The sequence below is a fragment of the Drosophila pseudoobscura genome, chromosome X (genome assembly GCF_009870125.1).
Source record: "Drosophila pseudoobscura strain MV-25-SWS-2005 chromosome X, UCI_Dpse_MV25, whole genome shotgun sequence".
Classification (NCBI taxonomy): Eukaryota; Metazoa; Arthropoda; class Insecta; order Diptera; family Drosophilidae; genus Drosophila; species Drosophila pseudoobscura.
Genome location: NC_046683.1, coordinates 17,406,304 through 17,424,614, shown reverse-complemented (window position 1 = coordinate 17,424,614; position 18,311 = coordinate 17,406,304). Strand labels below are relative to the sequence as shown.

General features: G+C 47.1%; 4 protein-coding genes across 5 annotated transcripts; 1 reads left to right on the top strand and 3 right to left on the bottom strand.

Moving 5' to 3' along the window:
* Nucleotides 1-41: 41 nt before the first annotated feature.
* dome (cytokine receptor domeless) lies at nucleotides 42-6,301 on the bottom strand. The gene is made up of 3 exons (XM_001354531.4): nucleotides 4,655-6,301; nucleotides 2,318-3,384; nucleotides 42-2,258 (listed from the first exon to the last, which is right to left on the bottom strand). Exons 1-3 carry the CDS (start codon nucleotides 5,809-5,811, stop codon nucleotides 526-528), a joined length of 3,957 nt encoding a protein of 1,318 aa, XP_001354567.3. The 5' UTR covers nucleotides 5,812-6,301; the 3' UTR covers nucleotides 42-525.
* A 205-nt stretch (nucleotides 6,302-6,506) lies between these two features.
* On the top strand, nucleotides 6,507-10,501 carry Ubqn (ubiquilin). 2 transcript variants are annotated; one of them, XM_033383907.1, is made up of 4 exons: nucleotides 6,507-6,589; nucleotides 6,663-6,858; nucleotides 7,260-8,763; nucleotides 8,840-10,501. In XM_033383907.1, exons 2-4 carry the CDS (start codon nucleotides 6,763-6,765, stop codon nucleotides 8,914-8,916), a joined length of 1,677 nt encoding a protein of 558 aa, XP_033239798.1. In that variant the 5' UTR covers nucleotides 6,507-6,589; nucleotides 6,663-6,762; the 3' UTR covers nucleotides 8,917-10,501. The 2 variants fall into 2 exon arrangements, with proteins under 2 accessions (XP_033239798.1, XP_001354568.1); XM_001354532.4 differs by having other exon boundaries at nucleotides 6,556-6,858.
* Nucleotides 10,502-11,425: 924 nt separating this feature from the next.
* Mer (ezrin/radixin/moesin family protein merlin) lies at nucleotides 11,426-14,388 on the bottom strand. The gene is made up of 6 exons (XM_001354533.4): nucleotides 14,238-14,388; nucleotides 13,285-14,131; nucleotides 13,123-13,225; nucleotides 12,847-13,056; nucleotides 12,544-12,780; nucleotides 11,426-12,463 (listed from the first exon to the last, which is right to left on the bottom strand). Exons 2-6 carry the CDS (start codon nucleotides 13,836-13,838, stop codon nucleotides 11,657-11,659), a joined length of 1,911 nt encoding a protein of 636 aa, XP_001354569.2. The 5' UTR covers nucleotides 13,839-14,131; nucleotides 14,238-14,388; the 3' UTR covers nucleotides 11,426-11,656.
* Nucleotides 14,389-15,849: 1,461 nt separating this feature from the next.
* On the bottom strand, nucleotides 15,850-17,074 carry LOC6901198 (uncharacterized). Its single transcript, XM_002133863.3, has 2 exons — nucleotides 16,920-17,074; nucleotides 15,850-16,720 (listed from the first exon to the last, which is right to left on the bottom strand). Exons 1-2 carry the CDS (start codon nucleotides 16,940-16,942, stop codon nucleotides 16,342-16,344), a joined length of 402 nt encoding a protein of 133 aa, XP_002133899.2. The 5' UTR covers nucleotides 16,943-17,074; the 3' UTR covers nucleotides 15,850-16,341.
* Between the last annotated feature and the right edge of the window lie 1,237 nt (nucleotides 17,075-18,311).

Below are 18,311 nucleotides of genomic sequence, written 5' to 3'. Positions count from 1 at the left end.
ATGTCGTACAGCTATTATAGAAATGGAATGAAGACACAGGGTTGCAATGTGGTGCGAGTGTATGTTATGCTTAAAATTATAGTTTTCTTTTTGTATATTTAGTTTATAATATATATATCATATATTCTTGACCTGCTTGACGCGGGCTAAGAGCTAAGTAGGTAAGTGTACAAATACAATATAAAAAAATACTACAGCATTAAAAATACTTGTTGTGCCTCACACGCTCGCTCGCATCGCAAAGAAAAATAAATTATAAAGAAACGTCGTTCTTTTTGCTCCAATTTGGGATGAATGGCATTATTACTATACAAAGCTGCCCGACAATAGTCTGTGGTGAATCGATGTGCTTATGCGGGGATGGTCAGGATGATGGATGAATGGAATATGGATGGATTGATGCGTAGATGCCGACGTCGTGAGTATGGATGTGGACTAAAGTTGTTATTGCTTGCATTTCCATGCAACATTAACTCTCTCTCTCTCTCTCTCTCTCTCCCCAACTTCATCTCCCCGCAATTCTCCCTAGAGAACGTGTCTGTTGTGGGCCAGGGCATTCAGATCCTGGGGCGTCACATAGCCATTGATCTGCGGCTTCACTCGCGGGCCCGTCGTAGCCCCAGCCGCAGCTCCTCCGCTCGGTTGTGCGGATGTGTGCATGCCAATGGACTGTGGTAACGCCTGAGGCTTCATCAGGCCGGTGCGCTGCAACTGCTCCATGGTCGTATAGCCGGTGTCAACGTTCAGCTTGGGCGCTGCTGATGGACTTATGGCAGGCAAGAACGCCTGTGGCTGCATCATTCCGGTGCGCTGCAGCTGCTCCATGGTCGTATAACCGGTGTCAACGTTGAGCTTAGGCGCTGCTGCTGATGCACTTATGGCTGGCAGATATGTCGGTGAAGCGGCTGCTGCAGTGGAAGCAGGATTCAGGGGCTGCAGCTTGTGCAAGTCGGACGCTGCTTGCATCGAGTTTTCCGCATTGAGCAGATGCTCTGGCACAAAGAACGCGGCTGCATCGGGCGTTGGCGCAACACGGTGCCCACCGTTTGGTTCCATCTGTGGCTGGGACTTCAGAATGTTCACCGGCACATACCCATTCAGGGGCATCCGGGCCATCGACAGTGGCACCGACATTGGCTGCGTGGCTGTTGCTGCGGTAGGAACATTGGGACCTGGCAAGGTATTGGCATTGGACGTAGGCCAGCTCTTCATTTGGGTGGGCTTGATGTAGCCACTTGACTGGTGGTTCGCCTGCATCTCCTGCATGCTGCTCCGCTGCTGCTCCCTTTCTATGTCTCTGTCCCTCTCACTCTCGCTCTCCCTATCGTTCTGAACGAGTAGTCCGTGGCGCATGGACACATAACTAGTGGGTGGGGCGGGGCTGCTGTTCATGGCGGTCATGGTGTTCATGGTGGTCATGGGATTCATGCCAACTATTTCCGTTTGGTCGTCGTAGCGGTCGTCGCGATCCGTGCACCCTCCACTGCTGGAAGTGTTTCGCAGAAGCAATTTGGAGCTCTCGCTGCCGCAGCTGCTGAAGTCGTGTGGCATGTCCTGTTGCGTGTACTGCGGTGAATCGTCTACCCGTGTACAGATGATGCCACCGCTGGAGGCCATATCGGGGCCCATGCTCAGTCCCAGGCCCCCCATATCCTTCGGTTTCTTCAGCGTCTCCAAAATGCCCTGCGGCAGCACCAGATCGATGTCCGACATCTTTCGGTACTTCTTGTACACCGTGTAGAAGATGACGCCCAGCACTAGGATGGCCAACGACACCTCGATCGTCTGGTACATGGCCTTCACGCTGTGGATTTCCGGCGTGCAAATGAATCCGTACGTTCCCCACTCGGATCTGTGCAGGCGGTAGCCGGTGGAATTGCTGCTGTATGTCTCGAATGCGATACGATCCTCCTCCCCGAGTCCGTCCAGGTGCACCTGGCAGCTCTTAGCCGATACCGCCGGTCGTGCTCCATTGGCCTCTCCAACCTCTTGGAGGTCGCCTGTGTGGAGCAGCCGCTCTACGTTGATTGCGCGCACCGCCAGCTGGAAGGGATTGTGGCTGGTGCATCGCGGTGTGGCCATCACATGCGAGCGGTTCTGGCCGGGGAGTATGTAGCTGACCAGGCAGCTGGAATTGTTGTCGCGCAGGGAGATCTCGTAGTAGTCCACAAGTCCGGCCGGCTGCCTCGGCGCCTTCCAGTCCAGTCTTGAGCTCTGATCCTTGTTGTTCGTCACCAGCAGCGTCGGTGGCGAGGGAACTGCAAATGAATGGAAACAATGAGACACACTCACACCCTCGCCTCGTCTATCTACTCACCTCCAATGGCCGTACGGAAGCGGATGACATTGCTGGGCTCCGATGGGTACAATGTTCTCGCCCGGATGCTCACCTCGTAGTCGGTATAGGCGGTTAGATTGCCCAGCTCGAAGGAGATGAGCTTCTCCTTGTCCACCAGCTCGTCGGCCGAGGCCGGAAGCTTGAAGTATTCCGTCGTGTTGTCGTGATGGAAGATACCCTCGTAGGCACGCACCACGCCGTTGGCCTTCAGGGGCGGCTTCCAGGCCAGTTGGGCACTCGAATTGCTCACGTTGTGAAGCTGCAGTTCACGCGGCTGGCTGGGGGCCGCCTCTCCGGTGCGCTTGATCAGCTCGTCGCTGTATTTGCTGGCCCGCGTCTCGGACTTCATCAGCATCTTGACGCTGTAGTCGGTGTAGGGGACTAGGTCGCGGATAACATACTGCTTGGCATCGCGATCCTCGATCGCCTCCGTGGTGCAGTTGTCCGGCTTGCCGGCCGATCTCTGGCAGTAGGTGAGATTGTAGCCGGTAAGAATCACGGGGCAGACGCGCTCTGTACTCCATTTAACCGTCAGAGTTGAGTTGCTCGACGCATCGATTGTCGGCTCCATCTTTGCCAGGTCGTCCTTCTTGTCGCTGCTGCAGATCAGCCACCGCATGCCAGTGTTGTGATGCCGATAGTTTGCCGAGACCGCCATGTGGAGGGACGGCGGCTGGTCCTTAGTCGTCGTGAACTGGCGCTGCCTACTGTCCACCTTCTCGAAACGTATGGAGCCGGCGCACTCGGACTGCAAGGCCGGCTTCGCCACGCACCAGAACACGGTGTAGTTCGTCAGCTCGAACACATCCAAGGGCGACTCCCAGCTGACCGTGTAGCTCTTGTTGTTCGGATGATACACGCTCCGGATATTCTTGGGCACACGCTCGTTGATGTCCGCATTGCTGATGGGGCCGATGGACATGTGGGTGGCGTTCACCGAGGCATTCACGCTGTTGCTGCTCCGTATGAGGATGTCGTGGTTGGCATTATTGTTCCAGTGCTCGATTAGGGCCGAATTTGATTCCACTTTGATCACTGAGGGATCGCTATAAAGAAAGACGAGTCATAAGTCATAAATAATCAACCAAACTCTCTTGCTCTCCTCCTTTTTGCTCGTGACATTCCTATTCCACTTTTAGTCCTAATCCTTGGCCAACAAGTCCAGGGACTAGGCACTTTCTTAAACATGTTTTCTTCGAAATCAACTCCTCGCACAAGACAACAACATATGTATGTATGTACGTCTGTGGCTTTTGAAATGAGATTTCCAGGAACATTGGATTCGTTGGAAAAATCTTCAACTTTGATGCCAGCCAGCCAGCCAGCCCCACACGTTCCACGAATCGGCACACCACACGCACAGAAAGGAGGAGGCCAGGCCCCACAATGTCTATTAATTAGCATTCATCAATGGCACTGTGATTATGATAACGCCATTACTACGAACTCGAATCGATATGGAATGGCTTCTACCATGTTTCGGTGCCTTCCCGCATCTGTTGCTTTACGGCGGCGGCGGCGGCGGCGTCGGCGGCTCCCGACTTCCAGAAAATCGAATGTAAGCCGAACCGAACCGGGGAGAGATACCGCGAAATGGCTCTGAAGCAATAAAAGCTCTTTTTCTGTATAAATATACATACACATACATATGTATGTACGTACAATATGCACATGCACACTTACATATATGTATGTGCAAGAGTTGTGTAGAATTCTGATGATTTGTTTCCTCCTATTTCTGTTTTGGGGCATTCCTGTTAAAAAAAAACAAAAAGCATCTCTCGTCTCCTCCTTATTCTCCTTCCCCCGCCCACCAACCAATTCTACCTCTGCACACCGCTCGATCTACCTCTTCACACCGCTCGCTCTTCTTTACCGTAAATGAACGTGTTTTTTTCGCTATTGCGTGTGTGTGTGTGCCTGCCTGTATCACTCTCTGTTTGTTCCTCTCTCTCTCTCTCTCTGTGTGTATCTCTGTGTGTGTAGCACTTTCAACGAAATTTTAAAAATAAACATTTTCTCTAGAATCGCTATACTAGTACCATATGTACAATCGTATGGACCTCTGGCCACGGCCAATGTACAAATGGATGTGTTTTTTTTTCTGTTTTCATTTTGTTGTAGTTTTTGTACAAATACTACGCCGTATGGCAGACTATTCAAAGAAACAATCACTTGCTGTGACACTTTCAAAATGAATTATTGAGGAATCCCCCACCCAGCGCATCCCCATCGCTCCCTTAAGGCCAAGATCTAATCAGATCTGTGTGACAATTTGATTGATTGATGATTTGTGAATCATATTCATATACTCACACCAGGCTTCCATTCACACGATACTCGCTGATAATGTACTTGAAGTCGTCGCCATTCAGCTCGTGCGGTGCGAGCGGCTCCCAGTAGAAGCGCATCATGGTCTCGGACGAGTAGACGTAGAAGCTGCCGTCGGTGACGAGGGGCGGACGACGGGGTCGCTCTGGGCCGGTGACAAAGTTGTAGACCAACGGCTCGCTCCACATGGTGTTGTTCTGGTTGCCGCGCACGCGCACCCGCAGCGTATAGTCGTAGCCGGCATAGGGGAGCTCGGTGAGGCACAGAGTGTCCTTGATCGAGGAGGAATTGTTGCGCCAGTTGTTGCGCTTTAGGGTGGCTAAATTGACGGGCGTGACTTGCACCTGCCAGGTGAGGCCGCGCGGATAGTTGGTGCGCCGCGGCATCTCCCAGGATAGGCAGATGGAGCTCTCGGTGCGATTCACCACGGTCAAATTCTGGCCGGGTCGCGAGGGGACTGTCCGCTCAAAATGATTCACCTCGATGATCTGTTTCTCCTGGCCCAGCGTGTTCCTAATGTCCAGGTGGAAGTAGTATATCTTTGTGAACTTCTGGTAGGATTCGTCGGTGATGTTGCAGGTGACCACCGGAGCGGCATCAAAGTTACAGTCCACCGGGTACATGTAGCGGGAGTCCTTCTGGTAGACGGTGAAGCTGACATTGTACTTGGTGATGATTTTGTTCTGCGGCTTCGTGAAGTTGCACAGCATGTAATTGAAGTCATAGCCCACGCAGCTGAAGTCCTCGATGAGCAGGGGCCGGGTGCCCACGTACACCTTCGACGTGTTAATCACGTAAATGCCGCACATGCACCGGTACTCATCCTCCTGCTCCACGGCTTCGCGAGCGCTGAATATGATGGTCGTGTTGTTTACGATGCGGATATCCGGCGATCGGCGGTACTCTTGCATCTTGCTCTTGAAGTACAGCTGGTCCACCGTACACGATTCGGCGGTGTTTGTCTCCCGGAAGTAGGTCTCGTTGATGGTGCAGCTGATGTTGAAGTCGGCACCGATTAGCTGCTCGACCTTGTCGGGATAGAGCCAGCCTGGCTCCACGGTGGCCACCGTTTGCTGGAAGACGGTCGCGAGCAGGGCCAGCAGTTCGAGGACCTGCTGCACAATGGACCGACTCGTGTGCATTTCGACGATGGATTTTCCCAGCTATAAGCAGCGATTCGGGTTTTTGTTTGGAATGGGCCAACAACACACAAATACTGGCGCACCAGCACCGACACCGACACCGACAGCAGCACCGACACTCACACTCACACACACGCGCGCGCGAAGAGCGAGTGGCCCTCCTCTCACACACACCTTTCTGCCACTGGTAGGGGCACTTGTTGGCTTTGTATTGGTGTGTGGTTCTCGGAAACGTTTATGTGATGAGAATTCCTGGAAAGGCCTTTATGGCATTTCGATATGGCCTTTTCACCAATCTACTCAAAGGTCTATCTATTTTCACGATCTAACCCGCTAATAGTTAATTTATGCAATATTGGGAAAACTTTCAACTATTGTTTATTGCACTGGTTACAAAAAAAAAACGGTACACAACGATCTCTCCCTGTTTGGTCGCGCTGCGCTGTCGTTGTCGTTTTGGCTACCTAGGCACTTGCATATCGAGAATCGATACACGATACGCAAGTAAACACAACCTCAGGGCAGGTGTCGCGTGTACGGTCACACTGTGCATACCTGCACAATTTATTTTTGAATGCGAGGTCTTACAAAGTAAATGTGATTTTAATGAGAACATAATTATTGTCATATACCGAGCAAAGGTTAAATTAACCGCTTAAAAAATTTGTCGCTACTCAACATCAATAATTTGATATAAAATATCGATGTATATCGATACCCTATCGACAACCCTGGCGTGTATGAATGACATTTCAGATTGTTGTGTGTGTGTGCCTGTGTAAGATAGTGACGAATTACTTTTCATCAAATGGAAAATAATCTACTTTGAAAACACGTATATATTTTTACAGCAATTCAAATTGGTAGTCACTACTATAATTTCATTTCGCAAAATAAATAAGCGTCCGTAAACATCAAAAACGAGAGCAATTAGCTTACTGCACAATCGAAATGGCGGAAGGCGGCAGTAAACGTATCAACGTGGTTGTAAAAACGCCAAAGGACAAGAAAACTGTTGAAGTTGATGAAGATTCTGGAATAAAAGATGTGAGTACACGACACCTTGTGACCCAACCGGGCATGTGAGTCGGTGGTTCGTTCCCCTCCTTCCGCTGCCGACTCAAATATGCCATGCCACACAATTAACCCAAAGTACAGTGCATTTTTTCGAAGCGACTCAAAAGAAAAAAAAGGGTGGCAAAGTGCAAATGGCTTTTTGCTTCCCCTCGGTGTGTCTGCCTGTATGTGTGTGCGAGCGTGTGTATGTGCGGGCGCGAGTGCGTGTGCATACAAAGCGAGCGCTGTTTTGCTCTCGATATTGTTTGCTTTGCTGCTTGTCCCACACCTTGAGGATCCACCCACCCGGAAGAGGTCTTTTGGTGTGGATCAGCAACGTCATATTCCACATCTCATGTTCTCTTCTTCCGTTCCTTTCGTGTTTTTTTCAGTTCAAGATTCTGGTTGGACAAAAATTTGAGGCAGAGCCGGAGCAATTGGTGCTGATTTTCGCAGGTAAAATCATGAAAGACACTGATACGCTCAAGATGCACAACATCAAGGATCAGCTGACGGTGCATCTGGTGATAAAGTCGCCGACGCGCAACAACGAAGCGCCGGCCCGTGCTCCCGCCGATGTGCGTCAGACGCCCTTCGGCCTGAACCAGTTCGGTGGCTTGGCAGGCATGGAGGCCCTGGGTGCCGGATCGAACACCTTTATGGATCTGCAGGCACGCATGCAGAACGAGCTACTTAACAACGGGGACATGCTGCGCTCCCTGATGGACAATCCCCTGGTCCAGCAGATGATGAACAACCCGGACACCATGCGCCAGCTGATTACCTCGAATCCGCAGATGCAGGACCTGATGCAGCGCAATCCCGAGATCACGCACATGCTCAACAATCCCGATCTGCTGCGCCAGACCATGGAGCTGGCCCGCAACCCATCGATGCTGCAGGAGCTGATGCGCTCGCACGATCGGGCCATGTCCAATCTGGAGTCGGTGCCAGGCGGCTACAGTGCCTTGCAGCGTATCTATCGTGATATCCAGGAGCCCATGATGAATGCCGCCACAGAGTCCTTCGGGCGCAATCCCTTTGCCGGGCTCGTCGAGGGCGGCGGAGTGGCTGCCGCCAATCCCCAGCAGGGCACTGAGAACCGCAACCCACTACCCAATCCATGGGGCGGCAGCGGAACAGCCACTGGCAATGGTACCAACTCCTCTACAAATGGCCCCACAGGCCAGGCGAATCGCACTGGGGATCAGCCACCGAATAACGTACTGAATACGCCGGCCATGCGCAGCCTGCTCCAACAGATGGCTGACAATCCGACCATGATGCAGAACCTCCTGAATGCCCCGTACACACGTTCCATGATGGACTCCATGTCGCAGGATCCGGACATGGCTTCGCGCCTCCTAAGCAGCAGTCCCCTGCTTTCCAACAATCCCGCCCTGCAGGAGCAGGTGCGCCAGATGATGCCGCAGTTTATGGCACAGATGCAGAATCCCGAGGTGATGAACATGCTGACCAATCCGGATGCCATGAACGCCATTCTACAGATCCAGCAAGGCATGGAGCAGCTGCGCAGTGCCGCTCCCGGCCTGGTCGGCACTATGGGCATTCCGCCGCCACCTCCCGGCATCAACACTGATCCGGCCAGTGGCGATGGTGCTCTCAACAGCCGCACTGCACCCACCAGCACCAACAACATCTCCTTGTCGAACAGCAGCGTACCAAATGCTGGCAACAGCAGCGTTAATTCATCAGCTCCTGCCCTGGCACCGGGCGGCGGACCCAACGCCCAGCTCTTCAACGATTTCATGACGCGTATGCTGAACGGCATGTCCACCAATGCGGACGGCACGCAGCCGCCAGAGGTGCGCTACCAATCGCAGCTGGAGCAGCTAGCGGCCATGGGATTTGGCAACCGTGATGCCAATTTGCAGGGTAAGAAGCGATATCAGCACAGCATAGCATTGTTATTTATCCACTAAATCGTTTATCCATTCTGTTTTTGGTACAGCTCTGATTGCCACATTCGGGGACATCAATGCGGCGGTGGAGCGTCTCCTGGCCGTGAATCAGCTGTCCCTGAGTTAACATCGCTAAACCACCTCCCAACAACAACCTTCAACATTGTATACAACCTGTCTATATATCTACGCACTACAACTATACCTAGACACTTATAGCCGCCCCTGAGACGGAGACTATGTGAGAGCGAGAGAGAGAGAGAGAGATACAAAAAAAAGCGAGACGGAGAGCGAGAACAGAAAAGAAAGAGACCCCTAAGAGGGAGAATGACACAGGCGTTACCGGCTTCCACACCCACATCAGAATTCAAACAAAAAAAAACATACAAAGCCTACACAACTATACTACAATTTAAGCTCTGGATTGGCTAGATCCGGGCGCATTTTCATACACTGATTGGGAAATTACCTCCCATCAATTCAACACACAGCAAAAACATACAAAAGAGAAGATGAAGCCGACGCTCACGCCTGGGTTATGAAGAGTGCGTAATGGGGGACGGGTGGACAATATAAGAGATACATAAGTACATATATATATATATCTATATATATTTATATATATATATATAGGGAGAGATTCAGAAAGAGAACCCCCATACCAAAGTATCGAAAGGGAAAGGATTCGTAGTTGATATTTGATGTTTTTTTTTTTTATAAGTTGAAAGCGGAAATGGTTGAACTATTGGCACACACACACACACACAGAAACACATACATATTTAGATAAACATACATTGGCAGACAAGAGTAATTACACGTGCACTTTGTGCATGAAGAGAATGAAGACGTCAGGCGTGGTCATGGTGGTCAGTTATACATGCTACAATATACAATACATTTTGTTTGTCCTTGCTCCCCCGATCCCCCCGGTCGCCCGCTCCTGTTCCTTTCCTCTCTACACATTTCCTCCCTCACATTTGTTAGATACATAAGCGTATGTATTGTATGTATACATATATGTTCAATTCTATCACACAATATTCCAATGGTGTTAACAAAAAGACGTAAAACAAAAACAAACAAAAAAAAGCCAATTTGAAATTATTTAGTAAAGCAAACAACACACGAAAAACCAAAACGATAACAAAATGTATTAATCTTGAATATTATTATGCATCATATCTTGTTTGTTTGTAACTGTAACTAATGGCGGATTTCTTCTGTTTTCGGGCCGATTTTCGGTCGAGACGAGTACAAGTAACGAGTATGTGGTGTGTGGCATCATATTTTTGTTTGTTTCTTTTCTTTCCTCTTTATTTCCACTGCATTTCAATCCCAGCTCCCCTATTTTTTGTTTGTTTTCCCATTATGTTTATATATAAACTATAAAGTCTATTTGTATAATCTGTAAGTACTTTAACTATAAAATATCGCCACTCGCCGCCACCAACAGATCGGAGTGAGGAGAGTGGGCCAAAGCGGCTAGTAGCCGGTCCAGGCCTGTCCAGCGCCTGGACACAGTGACGGCAAGGGCGGTGGTGTTGGCGCCGGGAGAGCGGGAGTGGTGTGACAAAAGGAGCGATGGAGCTATATACGTTTATTTGTTTAACGAGAAGGAAAAATGAAACTAAGTAATATTATGTAAATGGTCACATGTTTTAAAATGATAATAAAGCTGCTTTGGTTTAGATTAGACCAAGAAATGGGCATCTCTATTTTGTTCTACTTTTGTTCCTAGCCGGAAACACGTCACGTTGTCCCAAAGCAAGTGACAGGAAGATGATATTCCAGAGATTTTGTCAGAAGGCGGCCAGGAAATGGGCAGCGAATCTCCTGTTGCTTCCTGAAACCCTCGGAAATATGCGGAAACACGTTGTCATCGGCTGGAGGTGCCAATAACATTAACTTCGATTAAAAAACAGTTAAAACAGTTAATGGCAAGGCGGAGGACGTGTACCCCGCCGTCCCAGAAGCGGAGTAACAGCCGCTGATCCCTCAGATGGGATGGCTTCGGCCTCGCTATAAATACGCTTTCAGCCGGATAAATTTCTGATGCAGGCTTTTGACAAATTCTATCCAATGATAAACGAAGCCTACATGATGCGCAAGATCGGTACGCCATGGGAATCTATAAAAGTCAGCCATAAGATGACAGAGAGGTAGCATGATATGGTTCTCCCTCTAATGGTGCGTGGCTTCGAGGACTACTGTGGAGTGTTTGCTTGAGCATTGGCGGCGTTGCTTCGGCCTTCTATGGCAGCATGGCGGCGGAATGTTCTGGAATATCCATGATTGTTCAATGCTTATGTGGCCATCGATAGCGGCTACACGGCCTATTGGGGCATGCGCAGGCCCAAGGTGCATGTGAAATGAACGAAATATCCTCTCCCCCGAGACATCTGCTCATCTATATGCCCTTGGAACAGGCGCCCGCCCTCATTTCCGACTTTAAGCAGCCGTCGATCATTGGTTCCGTTGTGTCGGCCCAGAGGAGAGCCTACATTGCTGAGAATATCTGCTTCATTGAGCAAGTACTTTGCTGGGCGGTCCTCCTCTTTGTCGCAAATAAAGTAAATCACAACAGGATCGTGTATGTACTTTTGGGCCCAGCCCACATGTTCGTGTGGCCTAGGTCTTGGTCCTTGGTTGTTGTTTTTTATTACAGCAGCGGCTTGAGTATACAATCGAATACGAATTAATATCTATGCACAACACTCGATCAATCAATCATCCAACACACATTAAAAGCTTTACACAAATTAGCAACGCACTCCCTACGCACACATTAGACGCATTAGAACCCCCAAACGTAAGAGAGAGTAGTCTTGGATCGGTATTGGGCTGACGGCTGGGTGGTGCAGAGGTCAGAGCTCCTCGAAGAAGGCCACACGGGCCTTGGTCGAGCCGGACTTGAGCTTCTTGAGCGTTGAGTATTTATTTTCACCGGCCTTAATTTGGGCCTCACTGAGTATGTCGAGGTTGCTCTGGTTCTCTTCGATCTTGTGTGGTGCGATCTCGGAGCGGAGGGTCTGCAGCTGGTTCTGCACCTGCTTCTTGGACTTGCGCAGATACTCCAAATGGTTGCGCTCCATTTCGTTGGTGATCTGCTCCATTTCGTTGTCGGTGAGTATGAACTCCTTTGGCTCAAAGTCATCGGAAATGCCGCTCGAGTTGTCCCCCTGAACTAGATAGTGTGATGCGGACGTGGTTAGATCGGCACCGCCGGCCGTTTCCATGTCATTGGTGGAGCTACTCGTCGTTAGCGAGGGCGTACTGATCGCCGCCAGGCTGGAGGATGTATTGACCGCATTGGATACGGTGGAGGCGGTTAGCAGGCTGTCCGTTGAGGATTTGCGTCCGCTGTTGAGGAAGTGCAGCAGGCGGGCGGTGGCCTCGCGCTCAGCCATCTTGGCACAGATGAGCTCCTTCTTGAGCTTCTCGGTTTCGGCCTCACGCTTGTCGTTCTCCACCGTCAGTTGGTGGACAAAGAAGTCGGCGTCGCGTATCTTCTTCTCCAGGTCGTGCTTCTCCCGCTCGATCTTCATCTGGCGCTCGCGGAGTCGATCCATTTCGGTCTTGAAGTGGTTGGCCTTGCATTCCGTCAGCTGCATCTGCTCCTCATTGACGCGACTCTTCTCGAAGTACAGCTCCTTGGTCTCCTCGGAACGGCGCTAGCAAAACAATTGGACAAGATTGATTGTTCATTATAGGACTGGGTATTGTGTGCTCCAAAACTGTTTGATTCAGTTACCAACGCATCGCTCGCCATGCGCATCTCGTTCTGAAGGTGCTCAAAGCTCTTCTCCAGCTCGTAGCGATCTTGTTCGGCCTTCTCGCGCAGCTTCTTCTCCCTGATGAACTTCTTGCGCTCGATCTGTCTGCGCTGCTTCTCATCCTTGGCCTGGGCCTTCATCTGCTGAATCTCCATTGTGTCCGGCTTGCGGCGTCGCATGTATAAATCATGGTTGCCCTTGCACAGGTCGAGTATCTGGAAGGACGAATGGCATAAAGGACATTAGCACAGTCGAGGCATTTATAATACCAAATACACTACCATTTTGTTGATGTGCAGATCCACCGAGTAAAATATAAAGTTCGAGACCTTGGCATCCACCAGGCGAATGGTGAACTTTTTGTCATCGAAGCTGACGTGCCGTATCTCGTTCCATTGGAACGTTGTCTTTGGCGTTAGCTTATCACGCTCATCGTAGATGTTCAGTCCCACGGCCGTGACTCCCAGCCACAATTTGGTTTTGTTCTTATTCTGTCGAGTGAATGATGATGAAGACGATATGGGTAACAGCGACGAACAGCGACGTTTGGGACTTACTGTAATAGGAAAGTAGTTGACACCGTACATGTCCAGATCTTGGGCAATTTTCAGATACTCCATTTCGACCTCATCTCGCGTCATTGGCTCGTGATCCATGTACCTGAGAATGGGTCGAAATTGATTAGCTTCTCGTTAGTTGTATGTAGTGTGCATACTGACCAGGTCTTGATGCGCTCCTCCCACATCTCGGGCGTCATTTGGTACTGGTCGGTCACTCCCTTTGGCAGCAGCTCGTCCCCGGCCAGCATGCCGTCCTTGTAGGTCTCGTAGTCGTAGGGCCCGTACTGGACGTGGACTGCATAGGAGGCTAGCAGGACAGAGGCCTCTGGCCGACAATAGATGTCCATGGAGAGGATGCTCTGCTTGACTTGCAGGAAGAAGAGGTGCTGGGTGATCTCCTGGATCAGCTCCTCGCTGACATTCTCCGGAAAGAATTTGGCATAGAAGCTGAAAACGTAGATGTTGTTGTTGGCATGCAGCTCGACCCGCTGATCCTTCACCTTCTTGTCCATTTTTAGCCAGGAGACATTGTTGCGCGTGTCCACATACTGTAGCCCAAAGTACCACGATTCACGCAATCCGATGGTGCGGCAGACGAGATCGAAGAGGTCTTGGCCCGAGGCGCGCGGCTCCAGTTTGAACTCCAGCTCGGAGTCAAATGTGCTCACCCGCACGGACAAGGAACGATTCTTCTTGGACCCGAACGGGCTCATTGCTTGCTGCCGATTATGTGATGATTATGATGTATATATGTAATTAAGTGTGGTGTGCAGTTATCTATACACTCGTATATATGGGTGGCTGTGTATCGATGTTTTGTGCTTCTCGACTCGTATAAGAACTTGTTGCGTGCTATTTCGGTCGTTTTTAGTGGTTCGCCCCCTGGTTGCTGGTGTTAGCGATGCTACTCCTACGATCCTTTGTTGCACATCTCTCTGCACATTTACACACGGTCATGTTGCAGTTAAATGGTTTGCTGCTTTTGGCAATTGTCTGCTGAAGGCGGCTACGTACAAAAAGACAACAATATAATATGCTACACTCAATATTTTACGAAAGGCTGCGCACTTGGCCTGGAGAGCGGACAATCAGTGTGCAGCAGGCTCACTCACCAATGAAATAGTTGACGTATTTATTTTTGACGAAAAAAGAGCAAGGAAACTCACACTTCATTTAATTTTTTATAATGTTTTTATAATTTAATAATTTATAATGTTAATTGTGTTTATTGCCAGTGAGACCGTATGAAATATACCAAAACATACCTACATACATGACAAATTCAAGTTCTATTATTCATATTCCTCGTTTTTCATATTCCGTTGAATATTACCAACTATATAGAACATTTAGCCGTGCCCACATAATTTTAGCCCATTGATGAATCAATTTTCTACTTAACTGGCTTATTTTTATTACTTGCTTTTATTGTATTTTGACTAAAACAAGGATTAAACAAAATAGTTCAACAAAAAATCAGTCGCAATGTTGCTGGTATTTAAAGACATGATGCGTGTATAGGTCTTTGTACACCTTATTTCGTTAATTTTATATGAAGATGAAACGTGATTTATAAAGACATTTTCTCAAATTGATATTCTTTAGACATATTCAAGTACGTTACTAGTATCTTGTATATATTTATCTCGATCCTGATACCTACTGAGCCTTGGAAGACAAACGTATTCACAATTCTATATCATCCATTTCCCCCAGGGTATGTGTGCAAGGAATGAGACTCATTGTTTTCAATCGGGTAAAAGAGGTCCTTACCCGATTCAAGTTCGGTTATCGATACTATAGACTGGTTACGAGTGGTGCGCGCCAAATCGAACTTTTTTGAATGTGAGCGACAAGGATTTAAATGTTGTCAACCGAGCCTTTATCTATGCCCACATAATTTTATCCGATTACTGAATCTATTTTCTAAATGACGAGTTTTTTGTAAACACTTGCTTTTATTGCATTTTGCGTAAAGAGGTTTTAGCGAAAATGGTCAAACAAAACAAACGAAAGTCGTTCCAATTGTACAATTTTGATATTCCGTCGAATATTATTAGCTAAATAAAACAATTTGCCATGCCCACATAATTTTATATGATTAATAAATCTATTTTCTACTTGATTGGCCCAATGTAAATAAATGCTTTTATTGGATTATTGGATTAATGCAATAAATTAACAGGGCACTTTTCAATGACGCCTTGCATTGCCAGTGCTGACATATTTTTTTGTAAAATAAAGCTAGATGGACTTAAACATAACACACAAAAACAGCTAATTTTGAAATCCCTTCGAATTGCGAAAATCCATATTCGCATACACAATCTCGTTGTTACTATACAGTACTACCTATTCATTAATTAATTGATTTAATTTTAAGATGAATTCCCGATGCCCACTGTTATCAATATTTTCCCGCTATGTCTAAATCTGAAAGGAAAAATACTGATTTGGCATCGCTGCATGGATAAAAGAATCGAGTGTGACCAGATTTTTCAGTTGTAATTTATTTTATATATATTTTCATTAATTTACAATTTGTTCTTTGTTCTTACATTTTCAGAAATATAACGCAATTCATTGTCGGATACATTTTTAATGAAACATTTTCCCTCCGCTCCGGTACAAGAATAACTATATAATGTCAGTGCTGCGAAATGATAGACGTCGGAAGACTTGTGCATGACACTGTCAAAGCGCCAAAATTCAAAAAACTTCGACTTCTTCAGATCTTAGTATATGTACTTGGTTACAACTTAATGAACTATCATACAATAAATGCTTAGACTAAATGTGCCAGAATGGAAATTTAAGATGGATATAGTGCGTTACTGATTGTTACTTTGCCACTTTACCTCACATATGTAGAATTACATGAGTAATTTGGGTCCGTAGCTTACTCCACGCACAGAATACCACAATTTTTAACAGCTACCATAACACTACAATTACAAATGATACAATTTCGGACTTGGCAATGCAATCTGAGCTTCGATTGGCACTGACAACTGATTCTTTTGTCCTGTACTAGACTGATTGGTGTGTGTGTGTGTGTGAATGTAGGTGGGTGTATGCTCATGCTTGTGGCAAGTGTAATTTTCCCTGCTTAAAGTGTGTATTTGAAGTTGTAGCTAGTGTATCGGTTTGCTTAAAGTTTCAGACAGCATGCCACAAGTCCATCCTAATCTTTCTGCCTATACATAAGTACCAAGTCTAGTGAGTGTTCCGCTTGACACGCTCGACATGCAAGTCATATAGCATTTTGTTCTTATCATAGTAATAGGGATTTTGGTCGGGACCTAGCTCAGGTCTATATCCATATATTGTTCCGTCTCCATTTAGGATATCAATTGCATTGGTAGCCCCGGCCACCGCTGCTGCTGCTGGTGCGCCCGCGGCTGCGGCTGCGGCTGCAGGCCCACCAGCGATCACAGGCACTGTATTGTAATTGTTGTAGTCATTTAGCTGAGTCGGTATGCTGCAGCTGCTGCTGCTGCTGCTGTTGCCATCGTCGTAGTTCAAATGAAGATTGTTAATCCTCTTGGAGAGGGGCGTAGACTCGCATGGTAGGTCATCCTCACGACTGCGTTTTCTAGGGCAGAAAGAACAGATGTTCAAATCACAATCAGATGTATTTATTTTTGTGCTACCATTCTTATACGGAACCAAACTGCGCACTCATTAACTCCCCACCCATCACAATCGTCTAGTTCACTCCGCAGGCTCATCGATACTCGATGCCTTAAAGCTTCCTCAAGATGCACTGGCACTTGCACCAGCTCTTGGCTCACCTTGTCTTTAGAAATCCAGCCATTCCGTTCTGTTGCCAGTAAATTAAACTGGCTGGGCCAGTTCTTTTCTATTCTTTTCTTCTGTTTTGACAGTGTGACCGCGTGTCTTAAGAACCAGCGTTGGATGAACCAAAACGCACGGTTGGTGAAATGAATATTAACATTAGAAGTTACTGAATAAGCCTTCAGTATCTGACGAATTTTACGTTAATAATGTCCTGTTGATTCTATTGAAAAAACATAATAGGTTAATTTCAATATACCAGTTATGTTGTGCCGGGTCTGGTGAGCATATTTCGGTACAGTGGCAACACTACGCTATATATACGGTATTCCACTTTTATCAATCAATTAAATTGAATTTTTAAAAACAAAGGGTAAAGAAACTTCCATACGCTGGTTTTTTTTTAATTTTCGCTCTCTCAAATCGTACTTCCGTGCATCGTTTATTCCAATGGATTGCATTTAAATCCTTGTCGCTCATTCACTTTCAAAAAATGTATCTTTGGCGCTCAAGTTTGTTTGAACCTGATCTTTTTTTTTGTAATGGGATATCTTTTTTTCTCGCCACAATGTCCCTTCAGCTTAGCAATGTCCCTACATACCATACTCACTTATCTTTTCTTACGTCCTATGGCAACATTGAAATTGTATGGGCGGCAGCATTGTCCTTCAAGATGGCGCGGATTGAACAAAGTTCTGCATACCCTAGGGAAAAGGATCTTATATAATTCAGGTTATGTTTGTCATTTCAAGCTCCAATATATGCAGAAACTATTTAGTCTCTGTTTTAAAGCTATTTCAATGATAATTTACCGTTTATTGTATTCTAGAGACCAAGAATAGGTCTTGGAATTGAGATATAAATACAAGACACTACTCCTATGCACGAATATGTTTAAAACATATTAATCTGCGAAAACGTCTTTATTAAGAACATTTTAAAACAGCTGGGAAATCAGTATCTTTATATTAAATTAATGAATTAGGGTATACAAGTGTCCATACTCCGGTTGACAGGCTATAGGTAATGACGGGACATTCCATACTCACTTACGTTTCCACTGTTATTTTGTTGAAACCTTGTTTTAGACACAATACAATAAAAGGAGTACTTAAAAGTAGCTTATCTTGCAGAAAATGTATTCATCAATGTCCTTAAATTAGGTGGGTAGAGCCAAGAGTTTTAGTTAGTCAGCATTACGACGATTTTTCTCTTACGTTTTATTACATTTTATTTGTTTGAGCAAGTATTTAGAGTAAGCTAATCAAGTAGGACATCGATTTATGAATCGGAAAAAATGATGGCATGGCTGAGGGTTCCATCTAGTTAGTCATATTCGACGGAATCTAAAAAACGAGGATATGAACGACGGAACTTGAATAATTCGT